The sequence below is a fragment of the Nilaparvata lugens genome, unplaced genomic scaffold, assembly GCF_014356525.2.
Source record: "Nilaparvata lugens isolate BPH unplaced genomic scaffold, ASM1435652v1 scaffold6796, whole genome shotgun sequence".
Taxonomy (NCBI): Eukaryota; Metazoa; Arthropoda; class Insecta; order Hemiptera; family Delphacidae; genus Nilaparvata; species Nilaparvata lugens.
Genome location: NW_024092547.1, coordinates 1 through 16,051, shown reverse-complemented (window position 1 = coordinate 16,051; position 16,051 = coordinate 1). Strand labels below are relative to the sequence as shown.

Below are 16,051 nucleotides of genomic sequence, written 5' to 3'. Positions count from 1 at the left end.
TATCTGAAAAATTGAATAAAACTAGTCTGGAAGCTGTAGTGTGAGTAGTTTTTGAGAAAAAAGTTGAAATATGCAAAAAATTTAAGTAGAAAAACACAGACTTCTACGTTTGATGCCCAAAAACTTTCTTTAATGACTAGTAAACAAATATTTTTTCGCAATAAAAATTGTAGAGAATTTAATTCTGAGAAGAATTATGTAAGCTGTGTAAACTAAATTCAAATAAAAGTTGAATAAAATGTATTCTTATGTAGTACACAATATTGGCATATTTTTAACTCCTTCATACGCCAATATTAGAGTAAAAATCAGACTATAGAATTATTCATCATAAATCAGTGACAAATGATTACACAGATGTGTGGAGAAGCCAGTCTATTGCTGTATTTCCTAAGGTCTATAGTTTCAATCAGGTACTTGTGGATGAGAATACTGCGCGGGGTCTACTGTTCACAGAACTACTAGTTACTATTATTCTAATATTGTCGTATGAAGGAGGCTCCTTTTTTTTCTTTATATTATCCTTGAAATGCAAAATTTCCAAACAACCTTGTATATACTTGACGCGCAATTAAAAAAGGGAACATACCTTCCAAATTTCATGAAATCTATTACCGCGTTTCGCCCGAAATGCGCACATATAAACATTTAAACAGTAAGAAATGCCAAACCGTCGACTTGAATCTTAAGCTGCGTACACATATACGCACTTCCAACCCGCACCGAGCACGCTCCTCCCTCGTACCGCCCTCGTACCACCCTCGTAACACCATCGAACCACAGTCGCTCCGCCCCGAACCCATCATGAACGTTACGGAAGATGTAAGATCTTCTCGCGTTCCCCGGTCGAACCACTGTTGCTCCCCGGTCGATCATCAATCGCTCTGCTGGAGTGACGTTCGGTTGCGGAGCAGAGCCAAAGTCTGTACGCACCTTAAAGGTTGCGTACAACGTGGTTCGACCGGGGACGCGAGAAGAGCTAACATCTTCCATAACGTTCATGATGGGTGTGCGACTGCAGAGCGGAGCGGAGCGACTGCGGTACGATGGAGGAACGAGGGCGGTACGAGGGCGGAGCGTGCTCGGTGCGGGTTGGAAGTGCGTATAGACTTAAGATTTCACTTCGCTCGGTCAATTATTCATTAATTAGCATTTGAACAAATGCAACTTCCAATAATTTATTTCTATAAGTTTTGAAGTTTACCTCCATTGTTGGCAGTTGGGTAAGATGGGTTAGTTTAGGGTTAAGTCTTTTTTCATACTTCTATACTATTTAAATCTTTTGAAACACATGCTTTTATTTTTTTAGGAATTATTGTGCATCTTTCATGAAAATCATGCACCTTTTGATGGATTCTTAGCCATTTTTCATCAATCATTGCATTTTGATTTTGTCTTATTTTTGACCATCTTTTTCTTATGTTGCTGCTTGTTCACCTATCACCAGTTGACCAAAAATCTGTCAGAAGAATTGAAGGTAGTGACCGATGCGAAAAAGTGTCACAAATATCCGGCATTCAAGCGGGGACCTTATGACGACCGATACTTCCTTACTTCCGGTAAGTTTACATCCGGTTCAAAGCAAGTTGAACCTGTAAATGTTTTGAACCCTGATTTTTGATTCCTTATTTAATTAATTTCGTTTCAGAATTCTATTTTTGTGTTACGTAGAAATTAATGATATTCTTCAATGTTGTTTTCCATCACGAACTGCTTATTATTAAATCACTTTTTGCTATTAGAAAAAACGAAAATCTGGTGTGGTACACTTACACAACTTTCCTTGCTCATTGAACTATAAGCCTCATTATCAAACGAGAATAATTTAGGGGAATAACATAATGACGATTGACGGCAACATATTTGCAACTACGATCAGACTACTGTATATGTGTATATACAATTGTTTTCAGAGTACTTTTTCCTTTATGTGAAATTCGATGATTTTTTTGAAATTCGTCAAAACAGTTGTTCTACAGATGAAATATCTCGACTATAACTGTGTTCTTCTTATAAACTGCTCTACCTACCCACGATATATGGAAGAAGAAAAAGTAAAAACCGTGTACCTACTGTACCTACCTCATGAATGAGAAGGAGTTTACAAAGTCCATTTCTCAAGGATTGGGTGGACCCCCCATTAGTACCCCAGGAAAAAGACTCATGTCAGTTGATAGAGCTAATAAATAACTATACAGGGTATGGATTTGAAAAAATCGTTAGAGCCGTTTTCGAGAAAACCGTGAAAAACATGGTTTTTTAGTAATTATCCGCTATTTTTTCAACCATTTTGAATTCAATTTCATTGAATTTCTTATTGTCGGATCCTCATGGTATAAGGACCTTAAGAAGTTTAAAATTTCAAGTCAATCGGTTGATTAGGAATGGAGTTATCGTGTTCACAGACATACACACACACACAGACCAATATCCAAAAATCATGTTTTTGGACTCAATGGACCTTGAAACGTATAGAAAACTTGAAATTAGGGTACCTTAATTTTTTTTGGAAAGCAATACTTTCCTTACCTATGTTAATAGGGCAAGGAAAGTAAAAAACGACTAGCAGTCAGATATTTTACAATAAATGAATTAATCACTCACTGTGACAACGAGATCTTTTGGCAGGTCCACCATCTTGGTTGTACTCATAGACAAGTAGAAGGATAGGATGGCAGTTTTTAGTGTGCCGTTATTGGTGTCTATTGGATTAGTGCCTGTTGGTGTCTATTGGGTTTGTTGTTGCTGAAAAGGTAATCAAAGAGGATGTGGGATTTGAAGTTGGTTTGTTTGTTTAAAATAAATTGTCTATTGCTTTTAAATTGGGTGTATATGTCAAACTGTTCTATTGTGTCCAATTCTGGTCCTTTGTTTTTTATGTGTATGATTTGTAGATCAGTATTTATGTTTGTGTGTTTGTGATTTTCTTGAATTAGGTGGTCGGCAAATGTAGATTCTGTTTCTGTTTTTGTACAAGGAACATATCCAGGGACTAAAAACAAAAACAGAATCCACATTTGCCGACAACCTAATTCAAGAAAATTACAAACACATAAACATAAATACTGATCTACAAATCATACACATGAAAAAAAAGGACCAGAATTGGGCACAATAGAATAGTTTGAGATATACACCCAATTTAAAAGCAATAGACAATTTATTTTAAACGAACAAACCAACTTCAAATTTCACAAACTCTTCGATTACCTTCTCAGCCACAACAGACACCAACAGCACCAACAGACACTATAGTCAGGTCCACGTTATAATGGCAGTGAAGAAAGATAGAAGAAAAACATTGCCAATTCTCTCCATTTACCACTGACTGTACACAGCTGTTACTCAATTCATCCCATTAAATTTAATCCAATAATAATTATCATTTCCTTGATAAAATAATGAATTTAATGTCAAATTGATCAAGAAAATATATTTTTTCATAATTTGATTCAAAAATTTGCTTCCATAACTGAGATAAGATTTTTATTTTTATACAAACCTGAAATGGCGGCTAATTTAAAAAGCTGTGATACACTGATCTGAATTTCAAAACAACAGAAATTGAGTTATTTGGTATGATTTCTATTCCAATTTCTTTTTAAAATAGAAATACTTTTTTAAAATTAGTAATTTCAATGGATTAATTTTGTAATAACTTTTCAATGTTATTTATACCGGTACCATACGAGTAGGTCTAACCTATACGGTCTAACCTAACTGAAGCATGGATGAAGTCTAGGATGGTTGGTTATCAACTTTTAAAATGTCATTTCAGGTATTTTAATTTGTGTTTCTCATACGGTAATGTTTAATAGTTATTTGTATATCAAGAGTGGAAAAGTACGACTTTTTCTCCCTGAGGGAAAAAGTTTGAAGCCGAGGCGAAGCCGAGGGCAACAATTTTCCTGAGGGAGAAAAAGTATTTTTCGCTCGTGATGTACACAACATTTTTCCTCCTTCTACATTTTTTTATAGAAACTGCAAATGAAATCATTTTAAAAACTTACGTATTGATGACAATGTTTCCTAACAACATAACCTAAGATCTAAAACCTAGAAACCAGTCGGCTGATTGGCACTGCCGATTGCGCTATCTATCGGCAAAAGTTGTAACAATTACATCAGCTGAGCGGCTACCAAAAATGGCTGACTCCAGATCACACGTTTCAGATTTGAATTGCAGATCAAAAATATTTGTTGGCTGGTATTTTGAATAGAATAAAATATTTTAAAAATTGTTTAAATTTTTATCATCTACAAAATAAGAATATAATATCATACAAACATAAATTTCATGAGTTGTTCAAATTTCTTGTTGTGGTATTGAATTCAGTTGACTCAATGACAGACACCTCTATTACGCTTTCTCATCTGAGCTTAGACCTTCTAACCTATTACATGTGAGTTTTGAATTAGAGATGCTTCCTATTTATTTAAATGGAGTCACTTTTACTCCCTAGGGAGTTTTTCAGTTTTTTATTTCCTAGATGATTTTGATTTATATTATATGAATTCCACTTTTATTCTCAGCTCTTAATTGTTATAACTTCTCCAACAAAATATTGACTTTAATACTTGATAACTTTTGTAATACATTCCATAACAATAATAATAATATATCTATTACCATTTGGTTTACAATAAACATTGGTCATCGTCACAAGTATACAAATAATACAAAATAATTAACAATACAAAAGTCTACACAGCTAAAACACAATTACATCTAAAATTTACTTACTAAACAAGATTACAAACTAAGTTTACCCAGCCTAAATCATACACAATCATACACAATAGTAACAGATTTACATAGGCTGTGAAATCTTATAAAATTCAGGTACCTTGTAAAGTCCACCTCTTATTAGGCCTTTCCTAACTCTATCTTTATATTGGGTGGCATCTAGGTCTCTTACCAATGACGGAAGGGCATTATAAAATCTGAGAGATTGGGCCCTGAAACTTCTCAATGATGCGCTGGAAGAGCACCATTCGACACCTATATTACTTGCCCCTCTTGTATTGTATGTATGCCTATCAGAGTTGAGGCTAAATTTATCCAGGTTCTTTTTGACATAACACAGACATTCCAGGACATACATAGAAGGAAGAGTCAGAATTTTATTCTCAATAAACAATGGTCTACAATGACTACGTGGCTCTTCATTGTTTAATATTCTAATGGCTCTCTTCTGTAGCAGGAAAAGTTTACCAGCCAAAGGACTATTTCCCCACAAAATTATACCATAGGCTAGGTGACTGTGTATAATCGCAAAGTAAACTGTTTTCAAGACCTCTATTGTCACACTTCCAGCCAACCTTCTCAACATAAAAAGCCCTCTTAGTACTCTATTATATATATTTCCTATATGGGTATTCCATTTAAGATTAGATTGCAAAAAACTCCGAGGAACTGGGTAGATTCAATGTTTGGGCTGTTGGCTAGACTGAAACTTATAGTAGTGGTTTTTTTATCATTAATAGCTAACTTATTTTCCTTACTCCAACTGTCAATCAAAAGATTACATTGTTCCAAATTGGACTTTGCATCTGTCTGATTTCCATCGTTAATAATAACTGCCAGGTCATCTGCATATAAAATATTCTTCTTCCATTGCCTTCCAAGTAAGTAGGTAAGTCATTAATATAAATTAAGAACAGTATTGGTCCCAGTATAGATCCCTGAGGTACCCCTCGTTCTACTGATAAGAAATCAGAACTCAGACCACAATGATAAACTGACTGGAACCTCCCCTCTAGATATGTTTTGAAAAACTTCAATACTTTATGATCAATATTGTAGGCAGAAAGTTTTGTTAATAGTATTTCATGCGAGACCGTATCAAAAGCACATGAATAATCGTACATTCTGGCAACATTGCTCTTCTTGTCCTCAATTCCGTTCATTACAAACTCCACAAACTCAGATATGGCAGATGTTGTGCTCAAATTACCTCTAAACCCAAATTGACTTGAACTAAAAAGTTTATTCTCTTCAAAATGTGAACTCAGAATGTGTTGGAATTTTGCACCTACATTCATAAACATTACTGTCTACACTCATGGTACTGGTACACTCAAGTTAGCTATAAGCTGGTACAATCAATAATGTCTACACTATAAGACCAATATAAATATTTGTTTCCTTGGGTTTATGAAGAGATTGATTTATAACAAAGAAATCTCAATTGATCGATAATTATGTCAACATATTTTACAGATGAACGCATCTTGGAGTACGACATTGATTCGGTTGTATTCGAAGAAAACTCGCCTTATCAGAAAGTCCAAATCGTTCATTCGAAGAGTCTGGGTAACCTTCTCATTTTGGATGAGCTACAGAGTGAGTATTTCTTGAGTATTCAGTATTCTTGAATATAATAAAGGAAAGAACTGGCTTATACACGTACGGGATACGAAATACACGAATGACTTATTGCCAGACTAAAAGTGACTACACTCACTAATTGCCAGATTAGGAAATATAACAAAAATTCTAAAGATTCGGCCAATTTGCCGCCCGCGCGAGCGGATGAAGGCTAAATGCCAGGGCAACCATCAGAGATGGCTTCTATAATAATAATATTTTATTCTCAACAAAAGTATAACAAAAACAATATTACAAATAATATTACAAAACTGTATTACAAATGTAATACAGTTGAAAAACGTCACAGATAAATAACATAAAATATCAATCTTAAAATAAAACTCTAATAACATTTAACATTCATTAAATTTGCAAATTTAGATAATAATAATTTTTTCACTCTAACAAGAATTCGTCAACCTCATAGAAAGCCTTCTCACTGAGAAAAGAATATAGTTTTGTTTTGAATTGTTTTTCTTCACAATACTTCTCAAATCAGCCGGAAGTTTCGCAAAAAACTTTTGTCCCCTATAAGTAGATGTTTTCTCAAATACACTCAGCCTATGTCTCTCAACTGAAATGTTATTCCTTCCTCTAGTGTTATAGCCATGAATATCTGAGTTAACTTGGAATGAATTCAACCTATCCTTCTTGTTGAAAAGGCCTTCTATGATTGGTTCTCGTGGCATCTAATCATGATTAACATGCTTTCGTGCAACCTTACCATTGTTTTAATATCATTGAGTACTGTTATGCCAAGTCCACAAGTTGGCCCAGTAAACTGGCTCATCCTGATAACCCAACGCTGGCAAAAGAAGGCAAATGAAGGCCAGCGCTGGCAAACCAACCATCAACACATTGGCGCTGGTCGACATTGGCCTTCATATACGCTGATAATTTATCAAAATATTCTACATAAATAACGGTATGATGTGATTCAATCTATTATTCAAAGCCTGAATCCAGAATTATTCAGAGTCCAGCAAATATGCTGGATTCCGTGTATGTTGTTTGGATGTCGATTACACATGCATATATTTACATAAATGTCATACTCTGAAAACCACTGGATTTTTGACCTGTCAAACCGTACCTCACTTATATCAGTGACTAGCCGTCAGGCTCGCTTCGCTCGCCATATCCGTCTGGACCCCAGACTGGATCGTCCAAGAATGAGATCAGCAGGCTCGCTTCGCTCGCCTGCATTTTTCATTTGAGCATTTTTATCATATGTTAGGACGATCCAGTCGGGGGTCCAGACTAAACGTCTGGCTAAACGGATATGGCGAGCAAAGCGAGCCTGACGGCTAGTAATATAATATTCCCAGGAATAGCTCTGATTGAAGTAGCAGTGCCCAATAAATTTTTCCGCGATAAATGCATTATTTTCAATCTTCAACCTGGTGCCAACCTAACAAAGTCAACTTAACTTAATGCCAACCTGACAAAATTATTAATTTAGTTGCCAGTTAACAACTGTTTTGAAGAGATACTCTATCTAGATATTACATATCTATAGTAACATATGATATGGAAATTTCAATTATAATTAAGAGATTGGGAGAAGAGGAATATACATGCTACAAGACGAACTTTAAACCCTTAAAAACCACCCTTAGAGTTAAAATATTGCCAAAAGATTTCTTAGTGCGCCTCTAAAGGGTTAACTGAACATACCTATCAAATTTGAACGTTTTTGGTCCGGTAGATTTTCAGTTCTGCGAGTGTGTGTGTCAGTCAGTCAGTCAGTGAGTGAGTGCCATTTCGCTTTCATATATATAATATATATATTATATATATATATATAGATTAGTTTTGTTATTGAGGATAAATTTCGTGTTTCTGTTAGTGCTAAACCGGATTTTAGATTGTAAAACTTTGTTTTCTCTATTTTTCTTGTTATTTCAATTATTTTTTGTTTCCATTTTTTATTACTTATGCTTACTTTAAAGAACCTTTTTCTGTTCAATGATGCTCCTGCAATGCGGACGTGACCTTGTTATCAAGGTCATTTGCATTCAGTGTTTTATTTTGTACAATGTTTTATTTTCCATTTCTATTATTATGTATGTATATTTCAATTATTGAAAATATTTTCCAGGGATACTGTATTGTGTATTTTGGCGAAATAAAGTTTCTTTCTTCTTTCATTGGGCCAACATGAAGATGCGGCATTAGATAATATTGTATTTCACTTGAATGAATCTCTGTTTGATGAATTGATGGTTAATTTTGTGTTTGCAGACTTGTCCGAGCGAGATTTGATCTACACTGAAACACTGATGCAACGTGGCAAGGTCGACTACAAGGGCAAAGAGGTGGTGATTCTCGGAGGAGGGGATGGTGCCCTGTTGTACGAATTGCTCAAAGAAGAACCGGCCTTTGTTACCATGATGGAGGTAAGCATTGGTTAAATGGGGTGCATTGATGCTATTTATGAGGAATATATAATTTGCAAAAAAAAAAAACATTCGTTTCTTGATGGAGTTACTCCCAAATTCCTGCAAGCCATTTCAAAAACTTGAGTTTAAAAACTTATGGCCCGGTTGCACAACAGCCGGTTAAATTTTAACCGTGATTATTTCACAAGAACCAATCAGAGAAGGCGTTTTAGAAAATACGGCTTCTCTGATTGGTTCTTGTGAAATCAATCAAGGTTAAAATTTAACCGGCTGTTGTGCAACCGGCACTTGGTGGTTAAAATTATGGTGTTTAAAAACTAGAAAGTTTAAAACGTATGGTATTTAAAAACTAGAGTTTAAAAACTCTTTACTATTTTGAAGTGATCTGTTTGTTGTAAAAAATAAGCATAAATTTGAACCAACATTCATATGGCACCCGAAATAAGAACTCTCTCCTGTATTACTCAATTCATAGGACAACTTTGTTTGAGAGAGGGCCATATTATTAAGGATCAACCCACACTTACACGACTCAGGTCGAGAAGAGACTCGACTCTAGTCGAGAGCATGTCAACTGATGACACTCAGACCAGTCGATTCTAGTCTCCGCGACATTACCATTTGAAAACACATGCTCTCGACTAGAGTCGAGTCTCTTCTCGACCTGAGTCGTGTAAGTGTGGGTTGAACTCTTTACTATTTTGAAGTGATCTGTTTGTTGTAAAAAATAAGCATAAATTTGAACCAACATTCATATGGCACCCGAAATAAGAACTCTCTCCTGTATTACTCAATTCATAGGACAACTTTGTTTGAGAGAGGGCCATATTATTAAGGATCAACCACACTTACACGACTCAGGTCGAGAAGAGACTTGACTCTAGTCGAGAGCATGTGTTCCAAATGGTGACACTCAGACCAGTCGATTCCAGTCTCCGCGACTGTCACCATTGAAAACACATGCTCTCGACTAGAGTCGAGTCTCTTCTCGCCTGAGTCGCGTAAGTATAAGTTGAGCCTAAGGCATGGATCGAGAAGAGACTCGACTCTAGTCGAGAGCATGTGTTTCCAAATGGTGACACTCAGACCAGTCGATTCTAGTCTCCGCGACGTCACCATTTGAAAACACATGCTCTCGACTAGAGTCGAGTCTCTTCTCGGCCTGAGTCGCGTAAGTATGAGTTGAGCCTAAGGCATGGATCGAGAAGAGACTCGACTCTAGTCGAGAGCATGTGTTCCAAATGGTGACACTCAGACCAGTCGATTCTAGTCTCCGCGACGTCACCATTTGAAAACACATGCTCTCGACTAGAGTCGAGTCTCTTCTCGCCTGAGTCGCGTAAGTATGAGTTGAGCCTAAGGCATGGATCGAGAAGAGACTCGACTCTAGTCGAGAGCATGTGTTTCCAAATGGTGACACTCAGACCAGTCGATTCTAGTCTCCGCGACGTCACCATTTGAAAACACATGCTCTCGACTAGTCAAGTCTCTTCTCCACCTGAGTCGCGTAAGTGTGAGTTGAGACTAAGGGTTAACGCTCTTCTATCAGATCCCCATCTCAGTGACAAGTTCAGATGTTGGGACGCTTTCGAGTACTCTGAATCGAAGATTTTGCTCTGATCTGGACTCTGACTGGTAAATTGAGTACCACCATAGAGAAACAATAGCTTAAGTAGATATCCCATAGTATAGGGCGTTTATGTCGCAACTTTTACTGTTATCTCAAGCCAATTATTGTCGATTTTCACTGTTTTGTTGGGGTGAGAGTGTATGAACGGCACAATATGAGAGACTACCAGTGTCACACAGCTTCACGGGAGAGAATGACATGAACTATCGGCTTGAGATAACAGTAAAAGTTGCGACATAAACGCCCTATACCATAGGATATCTACTTATGCTATTGTATCTCTATGGTACCACACATTGGGTGAATGCTGTGAGGAAGCTGTTAACAATAGATTACTACAACAACTTGACAGGTTGCATGCTGCAAGAGCTCTGCTCTGTTTAGCGTGAATTCTTTTGGTCAATTCGCTAATTTGAATTTCAAATTGAGGTCAAAAGAGATTTACATCTTTCATAACATAGGATGATTCTCCATCTTGAACTTTCATGTTATATCCGTGTTTTCATAGTTTTCTGTTTGTTCTATCTGTTCTAAGTCCAATTTAATTCTTTTGGTTACTTGGGTTCACAATATTTTAATAGTTTGCCAATAGATATCAGAAAATGTAATAATAAGAATAAATTTTTAAAGAAAATTAAAGCATGGCTATGGGTCCAAACGGATGTTGATGTTTTAAGAACTAACCCGGTTTGAAATTTTTTGTATCACTGTTTATTTAGAGTTGATTAGAAATTCATGAATCTGCTTTGTTTTTTTTTTGTTAATTGTATGTTTGTATATCATTGTGCTGTACGGAGATCTACTCATGTATGTTGTCTTGTTATATTTGATTTTTTGCTTCTTGCTGGTTATCTTGGCTTGTTGGGAATAGTGATTAAAGTTTACAGGATGCTACAGACGTCGTGCGCTAAAATGTCTGTAAAGTGATGAACTACTGAACTCCAAAAAAAATTAATCTATGTCTTAACAATTTAGTAATTACAATTAAATACATTACTAACAATGACCACACAACTTGTCAAAGTGGTCATAAAATTTTAAAAACTTGAAATGAATGTCAAGTGAAATTTATAATGGAAATAAAATTATTTATTTCATTTATTTAATTCAATAATCCTGAATTTACTCCGAAGATTCACTTTTAGACTGTTGAGGCTCTTAATTAATACAAAACATTGAGTAGGTCATTCTATGACCTTTGAAGAATGGAAGAGAGTAACAATGGACAGATTTAGATGGAAGTTTGCCAACCAATCAAACGATTGAGCTGAAAGAGAAGACTAATGTATTGTGATCGTTTTATACTTTTTTCCTACAGTTACCTTGAAAATATACCATTCCTGCACTGATTACAGAACGCAAAGAATCACTTTTCCGCTCTAGTGCGCAAAGTATTACTTTGCGTACTCTTAATACTTTGTGTATTATCTTGCAGCCATCCCAATCACCTGTTGACATTGTTGGCGTGTATTTTGAATGCGAATTTGTTCTATCTATATTTTTTCTAATTCTCAAGTAAATAAAAATGAGAACTCATCAAAGTATACATATTGAATATTATTAATTATTCATTATTTCAAATAATATTTTTTCATTCATAAATTGATTGGTTAAAAAATTATCTAGAAATTAAGTTTTACTCAAAATTATTCAAATTTTCAAATTAATTGGATTAATTTAATTTTTAATTTGAATAAATTATCGATTATTAATTTTCAATTGGATTATCAAGTTCAAAATAAGTTGTTATTAATAACAAAATTATACAGACAAACATTTGATGGATTTCAGCCATCATTTTACCCATAATCAACCACTTCTCATATTCAATGGTAACTGTAGGAAAAAATTTAATGTGAAAACGTGCGCAAAGATCCTCTGCTGCACTCAAGAAACCATTCCGCCCTCGCCTACGGCTCGTGCGTAAACGTTTCTTTCGGTGCAGCAAACTGTCACTTTGCGCACTAGTTGCACAAATAACCATTTTCTAAATGTTAATTCAAATTACAAATGGTTTGTAGTCAGGAAAAACTAACTTTTTATCTTTTCTGTTGTTTCCGTGTAGCTGGATGAAGTTGTTTTGAGAGCGTGTAGAGAACATTTGAGGGGCTGTTGCGGCAACTGCCTGGATCAGTTGAAAGGAGATAGATATGAGGTAAGTTTATTCTTGAATAAGTATATTCTTGTCATTGATTCACATTATGATCTAGTCATTTTGGCAGAGTCCCCAATTTTATTGGTTAATCAAACTATCAAAATCATTCAAATAGTGTTATTTTTAGATATTCATTATCTTCACAATATCCGTCTGGTCAATTCTATGCTATGTGTGGTAAATAAATATCACATCTTCGTATTGTTGATTGTTTATTTAACTGCGCCTACAATAAGAAAATATTTGACGTGTAAAGGTGCGTACAGACTTTCGCTCTGCTCCGCAATCGAACATCATTCGAGCAGAGCGATTGATGATCGACCGGGAGCAAGAGTGGAACGCGAGAAGAGCGTGTAACAGAGGTCGAGCTTGGCAAGCTCCTAGGTCGAACTTACCAATAGTTGCGCATGCGTGGTCAACGTGTTTGTAATGTTTGTTAATAGTTACGATCTCAGTGTTAGCAAATAAAATTATCAAAATCAATTATTAATTATTGAATTAAATAATATAAAAGCATTTATAATAATTGGTACCGGCATATTAGCATTTAGAAGAAAGAAGCCGAACTCCCAATCAAGCTTTCCACCTTTGAAACATTGACAGACATTACCTTTTATAATAAAACATTAAAATAAATGAAATAATCATAATATTCATTATAAATTTATTATATAAACATAATGTATTATTAGGCTACCCAGCAATCCCCTGGTCAGAATATTTTATTTAGTTTTGTCACCCGATCAGCTGGATTGAACGTTTCTCATTTGTGAGGTTAGGTTGTAGCGAAGTCAACAATAAGAAAAGAGCGGATCGATCATCCTTCGAACATATTTCGAACCTCAATCGAACCCTTGCGTAACATCTCGCGTAACGTTCATGATCGGAGCGTGCGGGGAGCGTGTTGGAGGCGCGTATATCTGTACACACCTTTAAGGTGAGTACAGATATACGCGCCGTGAACATGAACAATTAACTTTTTATCAGCTGACTATATCTATATTTTTACAGAAACGGTAAGATACAGATATAAAAAGCTTGGCATCAGCTGATTGAAAGTGAATTGCTCATGTTCGCGGCGCGTAAATCTGTACGCACTTTAGGTTCAACTCACACTTACGCGACTCAGGTCGAGAAGAGACTCGGCTCTAAACGAGAGCATGTGTTTCCAAATGGTGACACTCAGACCAGTCGATTCTAGTCTCCGCGATTGTCACCATTTGGAAGCACATGCTCTCGACTAGAGTCGAGTCTCTTCTCGACCTGAGTCGCGTAAGTGTGAGTTTAGCCTAAATGTTTAAGGTACTCAGGGAACAAATAAATTATACTTTTATTAAACAATGTTTGATCTTATTTCGACAACTAGAAAAATGTTTCAATTCAATTTATTTCACCAAAACACAAAAACAGTACAAAGATGTGACAATCAGAAAATAACAATAATTATTATTCTAAATATCTTTATCATCTATCTGTAAAATACGGCTGGAGGTGAAGAACTACTGGCATAAGTGAAACACTTGTTCGCCAGTAGGAGTAGAGACTTAACTGTTTCTAAATCTTAAGCTAATAATTTAAAATGGAATCTTTTTATTCAAACAATGGTAAGTATATTTAAAATAAATGCTATTAATTGTGAATTAATCCTGACAATAATGAATAGTTTTAAAAGCTGAAAAAATGTTTGAACTCATAAAATATTAAGATGGAAATTAATAGTTGTGAAGTATCCAGTTTTTAATATTTATTGGTACAAACTTAATAGATACACCGATGAGCTCGTTCGGTATGCAGTTTACAATCTATGTTTATTCCAGTACATTTAATAGAATAGCTGTTTATTTCATCAAGACAATTGTAAAATACAATAGTTACACTTTTTACCAATTAAATGGTACCATATAATAAAATTACAATACTTTTTTATAGCAATACTATAATGGAAGTCTCTATAAACCGTAAATTACAAATAATAATTACTTCATAGCACGTTTGTTGACCATCATACAGGGTGCCCATAGTTACAAAGTTAGGTGGGTCGTCCACTGAAACCGATTTCGTCCGAACTAGCATCGGCCGAAAACTACCGAACTCGTCCGAACGATCCCCCAACAAAGAAAGCTATAGATGCTCGTCCATTGCAACAGGCTCATACGTCCGTGCACGGACAAGTTTTAGATCCGAATTGAATGGGATTTTCCGTCTCTATCCGTCCGAAGTCGAGCACCGTCTCTGGCCGATCAAGTTTTAGATCCGAATGAATGGATTTTCCGGCTCTATCCGTCCGAAGTCGAGCTGAGACAACATCATCCTAACCTCAAAATTGTTTCACAGTCTTTTCTGTTTTGTTTTTTGAACTTGTTCTGTTTTATAATCTTTTTTTATTATATTTGTGAGTAAACTCACACAGAAGAATGACTTTCCCACTAACTAGCTTGCCACTTCACTTTCTGGCAACCAGCCAACTAGGATTCCTCACTTAAATTTCAGCCATCCGATTTTCATTTCCAATTTCTCTCGAAAATCTTCATTCTCGAGCATTCTATTCTCATCGAATTCAATGTTTGTTGCAGTTAATAGTCGATGATTGTGTGAAATCGATGGATAAAATGATAAAGGAGGGTTTATTTTCATTGAATCCAATGTTTTATTGCAGATAATAGTGGATGATTGCGTGAAATCGTTGGACAAGATGATAAAGGAGGGCAAGAAAGTGGACTTTGTGTTTGGTGACCTGACCGACATCCCAGTGTCGACCACACCGCAGGGGGAGGCCTGGGACTTCATCCGGCTCATTCTCAACAAGGCAATGCAAGTGCTCAAGCCCAAGGGCATGTACATGACTCATGTAAGTTGTACACACTTTTGACAATTCACTTTCATCACTTTGCTATCATAGATAAAAGATAACGTAAGAAGATAGCCCATGGTAAAGGCTGTTTATGTTCCAAATTTCAAACCGATGTTTGTGAACTCAAGCTGATTGTTGTCTATTATTACTGTTCTGTTGGGGTGAGAGTGTAAAGCTGTGTACAGATATACGCGCTTTGAACCCGCTCCGCGCAAGCTCCGCCCTCGTTCCGCATCGCTCTGCAATCGCTCCGCCCCCGATCTGCAGTCGCACCGATCATGAACGTTACGGGAGATGCTAGCTCTTCTCGCGTTCCACTCTTACTCGCCGGTCGATCATCAATCGCTCTGCTCGAGTGACGTTCGGTTACGGAGCAGAGCGAAAGTCTGTACGCACTTCAGGAATGGCACATATGAGAGACTACCAGCGTCACATAGCTTTATGAAAAAAAATCTGGTGTGGTACACTCACACAACTTCCTTGCTCATATTTGAAACTATGATTTTATGACTTTTGTATATGTGTATATATAATTGTTTTCAGAGTACTTTTTCCTTTGTGTAAATTGTGAAATCGATGATTTTTTTTAGTCGTCATTTTTTTAAAGTCGTCAAAAACAGCTGTTCTACAGATGAAATAT

At 35.9% G+C, this 16,051-nt stretch overlaps 1 protein-coding gene across 1 annotated transcript; it reads left to right on the top strand.

Moving 5' to 3' along the window:
- Positions 1-1,447: 1,447 nt before the first annotated feature.
- LOC120356460 (spermine synthase-like) lies at positions 1,448-15,415 on the top strand (the record flags this gene model as incomplete). The annotated part of the gene is given in 5 exon segments (XM_039445383.1): positions 1,448-1,559; positions 6,224-6,346; positions 8,618-8,772; positions 12,471-12,560; positions 15,217-15,415. Coding segments are annotated over 5 exon segments (679 nt in total), but the record flags the coding sequence as incomplete, so codon positions are not given.
- Between the last annotated feature and the right edge of the window lie 636 nt (positions 15,416-16,051).